General features: G+C 41.0%; 1 protein-coding gene across 1 annotated transcript in view; it reads right to left on the reverse strand.

The window, feature by feature from the left end:
* The window catches only part of LOC136874965 (toll-like receptor 1), a 43,906-nt gene extending 37,023 nt beyond the window's left edge, over positions 1–6,883 (reverse strand). Inside the window, exon 1 of the mRNA XM_067148680.2 lies at positions 6,685–6,883. Coding sequence (XP_067004781.2) covers positions 6,685–6,883 — 199 coding nt within the window. The remainder of the gene's footprint in view (positions 1–6,684) is intronic.
* Between the last annotated feature and the right edge of the window lie 5,171 nt (positions 6,884–12,054).

Consider the following 12,054-nt stretch of genomic DNA (forward strand, 5'->3'; position numbering starts at 1 on the left):
GAAGATGAAAAGGGGTGGAAAAGAAATTGTCCAAAATGACCAAAATTATGGATGAACAGGATGTGTATTTCTTCCAACATAGCCCTCATACAAAATTGGTACACATATGACTTACCATCTGAAAAAGTTACTGATGAGTAAAACACCAGTAGCACACCTAGCGGAGGTGGTGAAATATAAAAATCAACGAAAATGACTGATGTTAATGTCGGATACCTTCGTTTACAAGTTCGCTGAGTCGAACTTTGACGCTCTGGATGGTTCAGTCATACTTCACCGCAATCATATTGAGGTTGAGAAGAGGTAAAAAATAAATGTAAAAATAACCGTGATATAGGTGTATGTGGGTATGTTCCAGAATAGCTCTCAACGAAATTTGCTACACATATGACTTACCATCTGGAAAAAATACTATGGAGATGAAACATGCCAATCCCCGCTGGGGGAATTGGAGGGCTTGAAATTTGAAAATAATGGAAAATAACCGTAATTAATGTCCAATCCATTTTTATGTGCAGCTGAGACGAATTGTGACTCCCTGAATACCGTTTAAGTCCACGTTCAGCCTCCATTGAGACAGGACGCTGAAAGGGGTTTAGTAGTAAATAGTCTAAAATGACCGAGATTAGTGTTTAACCCACTGCTTTTGTTGTCGCAAGGCTAATTGGTGAGAGTCACAATGACAGTTGAAATCGTGTAGATCATATCTATAGCGTGACGGATAAATACATGTAGTCATCACTTATTATATTTTTGAAAGGATCAAATGCTTCCCAATCAATTCGAGCTTCCACAAAGACAAAATTTTACTCGAAAATGAAATAATCTAAAACTTGAAATCAAACACATACAGATAACAAAAAAACTACACAATAGATGGTAAAAATCAACAACCCAAACAGGAATTATTAAAAATTCACTTCATCATAACTAACTGGTAATACTAACTTTAATAGTAAACATTCAGAAACCAACCAACCGGCCAACGCCGCGTAGTACATCTAGTAGGCCAATATATATATATGGTTATCATCCAGAGGTGGCCACGACGAATGCTGCTTAACTGCTATTGTAATTGTGAACGTATCGATTTTCTTTAACTTGGTTTAGGTATTGGAATAATTTGCACCCACCTCGGTTACCGTTTAATTCCTGTGTGTCGCGATAAGACTAGTTATCATTTGTAGAGGCAGTGTCGTTGTATCTGTCTGGTGTGATTAATGTGCTTTTGGTATGAGGATGTCCAATAAACTGGGCATGTGTCATGCGCTTTGTCCGTTATTTGCGTAGATTTATCTGGTTTACTCACTTGTCACCTTAATGTAGAAAAAATCAAAAAAAAAGAGGCTTACAATTAACATAGATACCGAACAAGCTGTCTGCGCAGTTCGGTTCAGGATTATGTAGCCATAAGCTTTCATTGGAGAGATAGTGGATTCGAATATCACCACCGGCAGCCCTGAAGGTGATTTTTCGTAATTTCCCATTCTTGCGACCGCTTCCTTTAATACGACATTAAACTGCAAGAAAAGAAAAAGATTAACATAGGTGGTTCCTGTTCAGAAAATCGTAGTGGATCTCAGGATGGCACCACATTTAGTATATTATTTGAGTTCGTACCTAGCTCGATAGCTGCTGTCTCGTAAGTGCTGCCAGTATCCAGTATTCGGGAGATAGTTCGTTCGAGCTGCAGTCCTGAAGATGGTTTTCCGTGGTTTCTCATTTTCACTCCAGGCAAATGCTGCGGTTATACGTTAATTAAGATAACGGCCGTTTCCTCCCCGCCCCTAGTCCTTTACTGGCACATCGTCGCCATAAGACTTATCTATGTCGGTGCGACGTAAAGCAACTTGTAAAAAAAAAAAAAAGAGTTCGTACCATGTCAAATATAACAAACTCCAGGGTTCAGGGGTGGTTTGTTTCTGAGAGAACGAATGAAAGTATTAGCGAAGTTTCTGAGTTTCCTTAAGAAAAATGGCTTTATCATATGGTGTAAACCAGAAAGGATATCTTATCAATTATCAGGGCAGTAAAAGTCTCACTTTAAAAACTACACTAACATCTTAAGTGGGGAACAGACACTTGCATCTTCATCTGAAGATCTCGTTAAAGAACATCTCTGCCATCTTTGATCTCCAAAAATTCGGCAACAGCAGGAAGGGGAAACGTAGTGGCCGAAGCTCTGTACCCCACAACATAATTTGTCTGTAATGCAAACAAGAAACTATGAAAAATGATCTTGTTTACCGTGAACTGACAATTTCCCGAATGGAAACCTAGCCAAATCACTCAGAAAATTGTTCACCGTGTACAAGCAAGAAGTCATAAGAACATCCGCGCGCGCGCGTGTGTGTGTGTGTGTGTGTGTGTGTGTATTGAACCCATGACCTTTGTGCCCTAAGAATTTTAAGTATGAAAAGTTACTACATTTCCGAAAATTTCTTGATATCACGGGAGTGACACGTGGCAAGTGGGTAGCTACTTTCCGTCCCACGCTCTGGGATACGTGACGTCATCCGCACGTGTCGTACGTGGAAGGATACCGAAGAAAGTTTGAGACTGCTAAGCCATTTTGATGGGTTATTTCAGAAGAGCGCGTATGTATAGCGTCCCCACGCAAAGTCGACAAAAAAGTAGTGCCTATCAAATAAGGTCATTTAACCAGTTAATAAAAATAAATTTTAAATGTCCAGGATCACTACTGCTAGTGAGGTAACAAATACATGGTTACATCCAAAACTCTTTAAAAAACGGTTCATTTAAGTCAGAAAGATTATGCAAATTTTCTTGGCGGCAAAGGGAAAATGCCTGGAGAGAGGGGGTAATGGCTATAAATATAGAAGGGACGCCATGATGAAACCCCCTGCATTGTGTTATTGAATATTGAGCGAGAGAGTTAGACTGTTCTGTAAATCAAGCGACAAAGTAGACTAAGTCCGACGAAGAGATTTTGGCCGATGTGGCTGGGGTCTTGAATCCAAATGGATTTTGTTTGAGCAAAGGTAGTCTTATAAAATGGAGGTCAAGATATTGCAGAAGAAGTATGAAGATGTAAAATATTTTGTGTTGTAAAAGTAATTCGTGTGCGGGCAGTAACTACCATCAGTCGAGTGCGATCAACACAGACACATGTGAAGGGTATTTCCGTTTTTTATGTGTTTTATTTCCAGGGAAAATAAACTGATATTATGATGTACAGCCAGAAATGTAAAATGGCTAGATAAAGCGACGGAAGGTCACTGGTGATCCTAAAGATGGAATCCGGCGTCGATTTAAGGTAGGTGCCTTGCCATCTTACCACCTACTATACCTTGTTTTGTAATGTCAAACGTATGTGCATTTGAAATGGGTTTTTATGACGTAGTTGGTCACCCCTATGTTTTTGGCGAATGTGAAAATATGACGAAAGGTCATTTGTTTTATTTTCTGCTTGGATAAATTTAAAATATTGTGAGTGCCGTGTGACATGTAAAAGTTATTAGTGAGACCTTCGAAGTGATATCACGTCCAGAGTAGATCGTCAATTTCCGTGAATTTATTGCCTATATTTTGTGATATTAATTGAGATAATTTTATCTGACTTAAAAGAATTTCTGTTTGAATTTTGACGTAAATAATGTAAGAAATCCATGGTTACCCATTTTCAATCGAGTGGAAGCGCGCTGTCGGGTTGAGAATATAGTGTGGTGAATTTTGTCACGTAGTGAAACGTATTTCTATGTCCATTTAAACTGTGTCTGACTGACAATAAAAAAATATAGTAGAATTTTGACAGTCATTTTGTGAAATCCAGTTTTGGAAAATACGAGATCATTATGCGAAGTGTTCATTATTAATGTATTTGTACGTATTATGCGTCGTGGATTCAACGTATTTTTATTCCAGTCTTGTTTGTCAGTGAGAGCCGTCCAGTGGAGACGAGAGTTCAGAGTTGTCGTATGAGTTGAGATGGGATTTGTGAAGCAGGTGATTGGAAGCTTATGAATGTTCCGGGATGTGTACAAGCCCGAGGAAGATCTTGTGTAATGTTTGGGATGGAAAGTAGAATGCGAGAATCCATGCCGGTATTAATTTGCGACGCGTACAATTAGTGTAGAGCATTTTGAAGTATAATCTATGTGCATTTTGTTGGTTAGAAATATCGTATTTGTTTAATTATGTCGGCAAAGTTTAAAGATTTCATTCTGAGAGGCCAGTCAGGTAGAACGAACAGATGTTTCATATCACAGCAGGGCGAGGGTCGGGGCAAAATTCCGTCAGCTGATAGGAGTTCGCCGCTCGAATAACGGAAAGTGCAGAGAGTGTTACGCATTGACACGAGATTGCATTTCTTGGCAGGGGATAACGTTAAATGTTGAATCTAGTTGAAATTTTCATCCGGGAATAACGTGCGTGTTATTAGATACTGTAAATTGGTTGAGAGTGTAATGTACATTCGAGACCACGAACTTAGAGTATAATGAGCGAGGTTAGCCAATTTCAGGGTTGTCCAAAATATAGAGTGATGGTAGTGATGATTGTTTTGTTTGTGAGGGGCGCACAAAGCTTCACGGAAATTTTACGACAAGATATGACATCGTAATCGGTTTACCTTGTACGCCGAGTTACTTATGGTTTTGCACTTAATTATCATAGTTACCCAAGTAGTAATAATGGTTAGTATTAGATTAAATTAAAGTGTGATATCACGAAACAAGATAAATACTGGAAATAAAAAACCTAACCTAACCCCATGACACTACAGCCCTTGAAGGGCCTTGGCCTACCAAGCGACCGCTGCTCAGCCCGAAGGCCTGCAGATTACGAGGTATCATGTGGTCAGCTCGACGAATCCTCTCGGCCGTTATTCTTGTCTTTCTAGACCGGGGCCGCCATCTCACCGTCAGATAGCTCCTCAATTCTAATCACGTAGGCTGAGTGGACCTCGAACCAGCCCTCAGGTCCAGGTAAAATGCCCTGACCTGGCCGGGAATCGAACCCGGGGCCTCCGAGTAAAAGACAGGCACGCTGCCCCTACACCACAGGGCCGGCTACTGGAAATAAGTGATGTAAATTTTGTCCAGTTACCGACGATATCCATCCGACATGATTAAAAATGAATTATGTCAAGACTTGTGTAGGGACATGTGAAAGGAACCATTCGTCCGCGGAGATAGAATTTGTTGTTCATTAAGATTTCATTAAATCATTTAAATTTATTTAATTATTAAATTCAGTGGAAACGTATTTTGAAATACCTTTAAATCAAGCGAATAACTTGGAGATGCATTCTGGAAATCTTAGTTTGTTTTCTGGGGAATATGTAAATGTTAACGTAACGATTAAGGGGACATATTCGAAGGTAATGGATTTTACTGCCACAAGGTATTGTGAGCATTGTTGTTGTTGCATTATTTAACTTTGATTGATTGAGCAGTAAATGTGCTGGGGTTAGTAAAGTGGAAACTATGGTAATCAACCGATGTAACTTAATTGTGTTTAGCTTTCAGCTTAGAAACTTGGATGGTCATGGGATCATCAACCTCAGTGACTTAGAGTAGGGCCATATGCCACCGTAGCATCATTTTCCTTGCGGTCATCATCCACAATGACTTTAAAGTAACTTAGAAGTTTAGATGTCGGTCCATGACATAGTCGCAGGTCACATCGATTCAATTAAGGGCCCATGCCGTATAACCACTGTGTGGCACACACCGATTGGACTGCCTTAATTATACCCAGAGTCCAGAGTTTCTTGTTACGAGGACTGGACTATAAAGAATCACTATGATGGTACATGTAGTCTCACATGGAAGCCGAATCTAAGGATTTCCAGACTTTCTTTTCTTTAATTAATAATTGAGACAATGGTTTCTAGTAAGGATGCCCATCAGGCAGTTATGTCAAAGGCTCACACCAGTGTTCTAACCTTCTGTGAAAAATGATTGTGGTATCCGGTGGACATGATTGGATTCTAATCATACCGATGATAAAATGTTTAACCCTTCAGAGATTACTTGAATAAATAAGAATATTTTTAAAACAGACCTTTCATTTGAGTACATAGATTAGAATTACTGAACCCTACCTTTACCTCAGCAAGTGAAGAAGAACCCGGTACGACCCAAGAGACAGATCTCATGAACTTTTGCTGATAGGTAAGGAAGGTAGGTATCCTTCAGTATGAATCAAAGGGTTCAGTATGTATGTATGTATGTATGTATGTATGTATGTATGTATGTATGTATGCATGTGTGTGTATGCGTGCATGTATATATGTATGTATGTATCGCATCCTGAGTCCGAAGGCTGGATGAATCCTCTTATTAAAGGAATGAGATGTTGGGTAGTTTTCCGTTGCTTTCCTCACTGAGGTAGACAATGCTATTGTTTACTAGTTTATCAGTCTGCCAATCCCACTGATATGCATACACCAACGGACCCTATTAGTGACACCTTAACACCATTCACCTCAAGGAGTGACTGCTTTAGAAAGTATGTTACTAGCATTGCTCATACTTCAGTCACTTTCAAATTGTCAAAGCCAAAGATAATACTAGGACAGACTTACTGTATAATGGCAACAAACTTGCTCTATACCTTACCAGAAGATACAGCGCACTGTAAACACTATATTTTGCCAGAGATGGGTCCAGGGTGGGAAATTAAAGAAAGCAGGGGAAGGCGATACCTGTATAACAATACCTGTGTCGAGGTGTTCGATATGGTTCCAGCTCAGTACGAGCTCTGTAAGGTGGGACATGTTCCACGGAGCAGCGTCCACTCGGACCCAATCACCATGAGAGATCCAAACATCTCTGGTCTTCTCATGCTGTCTTAGCATGTCACCCACTCTTTCCAGCCGAGACATACTGACCAACCGGGGATCGAAGTCGAGCCTCATGCTGAGTACCTGTGCTCCTAGGGAGACTGAATAGTTTCTAAGGAGTAATGTCAGAGCATCACTCGTCGGGTGCCATTGTATTGCTTGTGTGTTGAACTCCACACGCTTAACGCACAGACTTCCTGACCTGGAACAAGGAAGGACGCAATGTATCACGTACCTGATTGATTGATTGATTGATTGATTGATTGATTGATTGATGGATGGATGGATGGATGGATGGATGGATGGATGGATGGATGGATGGATGGATGGATGGATGGATGGATGGATGGATGGATGGATGGATGGATGGATGGATGGATGGATGGATGATTCAACAATTCTCTAGTTTAAGTATCTTTAAAAATCTTAAACAAAACTGACTCTAACTACCGTCGATTTCACCTCCCTCTGCTTCTCCTGCCCTCCATGGCCGAGTCCATTATTTTCTTCTGTGAGCTATCTTCCTCCATTCGCCTCACGTGGGCCCACCACCGAAACCGTTTTGTACTCATAGTTTCATTTAACGAGTTCACTCACAACGTAGTCTCTTCATTCCATGTATAGTTTGCCATTGCCCCCATCTGTTTCCTCGTAGTGAAAATCCTCAGCCTCTTTCCAGTCATTCGACCGGGTCAGGAATGGACTGAATGAAGCCTCCAACTAGCGGCAAGGACAGCAACTGTGTCGGCTGCCGAAGCCTGTCGCAGTCCCCTGCGGCAATGATTAATGACTGAGAGATGACATAAAATGATTTGGAAAGTGTTGCTGGAATGAAAGATGACAGGGAAAACAGGAGTACCCGGAGGAAAACCTGTCCCACACAAAAAATTCACATGGAGTGACCGGAATTTGAATCACGAAACCCAGATGAGAGAGGGCGGCGTGCTGCCGCTTGTGCCACGGAAGCTCTACGTTTGTTTTATCGTAGATAATTGTAAATAGAAAATAAGCAGGTAATCTGACAAATCAAAACAAGGTAATATTGCAAGCAAAGAGTAAATGAAAATGAAAGTTAGACGAAAATAGACAAAGAAGAAATTAGTAGAGATGAATGTGAAGGAGAGAAATGTAAATCGAATTGTGTGGGACAGGGAGTGTTTCTGTCGTCTATTTACTTTGCTATGCTTCAAGTGAAATGTAAACATATTATGGATCATTTAATCATACTTACTTCGGATTATCAGTGCTGCGAATCAGGTCAATAAACCCAAAGGTTTGCGTTTTATCAAACTCTACATCCAAATAACTCTCAGGTGTTAAAATACTTGACAATCGCAGGAAGGGAAGGGGTAATTTAAAACGTGTTGCATACAGTAATCCTTTGTTGTCGTTCAACGTAATCCTGGCTCTGGATAAACTGATACATCTCCTCACAGCGAGCAAACTCGTGCCGTCGTAATCCAGTATTTGGAAAGTCAAATTGAAGTTAATTTCTCGTGAATACCTCCAGTGCTCTCCAATCTCAACCTGTCCAATTACAAAGCATGTCACCTGGAACGGAGAGAAGTACTTTAGTGACAATTTTGAATTACGGCAAAGGGGAAAACGGATTTCTTCATAACAATGTATGAATACAATGCAGATTTAGAAGAAAAACATGCATGGCTCAATCAACTGGAAATTGAAATGTTAAAGCTTTTAATTGCGATTATTTCTTTTGAATAGGCACCATGGAATGCGATTATAAATTTGGCAAACAAAAGTATTTGAATTACTTTTACACTATATGTATATACTAGCTGATGTATCCGTGCTTCGCTACGGGATTCTCGAAAAGACTGACTTTTGCGGTTTTCCTAACTGGAGTCAACATAGATCATTACAAAAACGTCAGTAGGGATGTAGCGATTAAAAGCAATGCTATCATATAAAATACTCGATCAAATTAAAAACCGCACATTTTATCACTTTTAACCAACAGTATTACGGTGCCAATCTAACAGTTCAAAGTTCCAGAGCTAGAAAGACCAAGCCGTAGACTGATGTGAACACTCCTCTGGCATTATTCCCTTAAGTATGCACGCTGCTCATTCCAATCAGTGTCTCAGAGTAGGGTCGAATAGCTCGAATGCTATGATGAACCAGTGTGTTACGCAGGGGTGGTGCGTGCTATTGTTGCAGGGTTGCAAAACTCCCAATGATTTTGCACTTCATTTGTCGTCTTTTCTTCTGTTTTAGTTTAATAAACCTAACATGTATTCCAAGACATGTTAAAATCAACCATCTTTGGCCGTTCGCTGTACTAATGCTCCGTAACGGACCAACAAACGCTGCCGGCTTCGAATAAAACTGAGGGGGTTTGCTTTCCTACGGCAACTCCTTAGCGGACAGCGCGGCGCAATGTACCTCAGCAGGGACGAGCCTTAGCATGCATAGCATCAGGTGGCTTACTCGTCAGTATTGGTCTCAGGGAGTTGCACGAAACTAGCAAGTCCCCTACCGAGAAACAGTTCCAAATATCCCCGTTAGATTGCGCCACTCTGCGGAGATTACTTCATTCCTACTTTCTTTCCTCTCGCAAAGGCAATTCATTTCCATGTTTTAAATTTACAAATTTAATTTACGTTGCACCAACGCAGATAGGTCTTACGGCGACGATGGGATAGGAAAGGGGTAGGAGTTGGAAGGAAGCGACCGTGGCTTTAATTAAAGCACAGCCACAGCATTTGCCTGGTGTGAAAATAGGAAATCAAGGAAAACCATCTTCATGACAGTGGTGTTCGGACCCACTATAACCTGAGTCCGGTGTGAGCTGTGGCAGAGAGCGGTTCGTTGTACTCTGCCTTCCTTGCGTGTGAAGTTGGTGAGTTAATATTTTTCAGTAAAGTACAGCACAGTGACAATGGCAACCAATAGCATTAGGTGAAATAGAATAAAATGTGCATTTACCGACAAGACAAATAAACCGGGGCCAGCAGAAATTCATGAGTGAATTCAGCAAAACTTAAAACTTACCGTGGATCAACTGGAAGCCATTCAACTCGATAATCTGGAAACCGCTGTTTACATCAAGCTAACCAGCAAACTACTGATGGAGAAGATATTACTCACTACAAACGGAAAATCACAGGTACGAAAATTTAATGGTTCCTTCTCTGATGTTGTTATTACATGTGCAGATGTTGATAGTAAGTTGGTCCGAATAATGAACCTACCAATAGAAATGCCGAACGAGAAAAAAAATGTCATTTTTTAACAAGTATGGGAAAGTCAGGGAAATTAGAAATGAAAGATGGTCTTCAACTTACATCTATAACATTTACAGTGGTATCAGAGCTATGCGAATAGAACTTAAAACTGCCATTCCACCCATCGTGGCCATAGAGGGATATAAAGCGCAGGTAATATATGAAGGGCAACCTAAATCTTGCTTTTACTGCAACGCTACGGATCACTTCAGACAAGATTGCCCTATACGGCGAGGTGAGAACGACAACAAAACAGGGCCAAGGTTACTCAGTGATATCGTTGCGGAAAGGCAACATCACACTGATTCACCCGCTGTGTTAGAGGTGGATACTATACCCACAAGCATACCTCCCTCGGACAAACCTGCCCCAGTACACACACAGGGTGCACACCAACACGCAGTTAATGAGTCACTTACTCACTCCCATGCCTTATCGCCAACACAAGTCAGCCAGGCAGCCTCACCGGACGACATATCCACACCGCAACAAATACAGCTATCAGCACAAGACGAACAAGAGCAACAACAAACATCCGATAGTAGTCAACACAAGAATGAAGGTCATGTCGGAACAGAACTTGCTCTCATACACAACCACGAACAGGAAATTTTAAACACACTTGTCAACACGGAAGCGGAGAATACAATAAATGCTAGGACACTAGAGAAACCAGGAGAGAGGGATATAGGTATTCAACCACTGAACAAGAGCGTTATTCTAGACACTACGACTAATAGCATGCAATGGGCTGATGAGATCGAAGCGGAAACCTCGAATCTTATGGAAATAGAAGAGACGAGGTCAGGGAATCAAGACAGCTTGAAGACAAACGAAACATCAACCCAAGAAGTTGCACTTTCGAAAAGCAAAACAAAGGTAAAAACACATAGACCCTCGAAGGAGGAAACACAGAAGCCATACAACAGCAGAGACCCGCGGCTACAGGGGAGTAGAGTAGGGGAGAGTCCCTTCCCCCATCCCCGTTGAATTTATTAGGAGAAGAAACATGTATATATTTACGATTATGCTGTTAACATACACATTGATGACAATAAATATAAATTGTATTCAAACTGCAAGTAAACAATCGCTCCTTAAACAGATTATTCGTGACCAGGACGTGGATATCGTTATGTTGCAAGAAGTGGCAACCGAAGATCTTGCTCCCATTCCTGGATACGATAAAATTATTAATGTTAACGAGCACAAACGCGGTACAGCCATATACATTAAGGACAATATACCATACTCGGACACAGCGCTCCTGCCAAATTCTCGAGGTATCAGCATACGTATTCGGGACTTACTAATTGTAAACATCTATGCCCCATCCGGCTCACAAGCAAGGACGCAAAGACGGCTGTTCTATACCACAGACATCCTTCCACTTATTTACAGACATAGAGACAATATGATCCTTGGAGGTGATTTTAACGCAGTATTATCACCCAAAGACCAAACAGGACAGTTCCAGGGATGTCCCGCGCTATCTAATTTAATAAGAGGGCTACGTCTAAAAGATACATGGGAAGTGAAGCAACAGAGGTCAGCTGGATATACGTATTATTACCCAGGTGGCGCTTCTCGTCTAGATAGAATATATGTCAGCGGGGGACTGAAAGAACACGTGAGGGAAACAGATGTCTGCCCAGTGGAATTTTCAAACCATTATGCGTTTATTTGTAAGATCCGACAACCTGAGTGGGGACCTAGACGCGGACGAGGAATTTGGAGGTTAAATGAAACTATTTTGTAGAACATGGACTTAAAAGAAAGATTTTTCGCTGAATGGCAAAAATGGAAAACATACATACCCCGATATAGAGATACTCTTGATTGGTGGATTTCATACGCTAAACCTCGCACAATCTGGCTATTGAAGTCATACAGTGCTGAGAGGAGAAGGCACTTAAACCACACGACAGAATTCTACTATAAATGCTTAAGACAGCTATATAAGGAGGATCCTACCAACCCTGACACCTATCGAAGAAT

Source organism: Anabrus simplex, chromosome 1, assembly GCF_040414725.1.
Source record: "Anabrus simplex isolate iqAnaSimp1 chromosome 1, ASM4041472v1, whole genome shotgun sequence".
In the NCBI taxonomy this organism is placed as follows: Eukaryota; Metazoa; Arthropoda; class Insecta; order Orthoptera; family Tettigoniidae; genus Anabrus; species Anabrus simplex.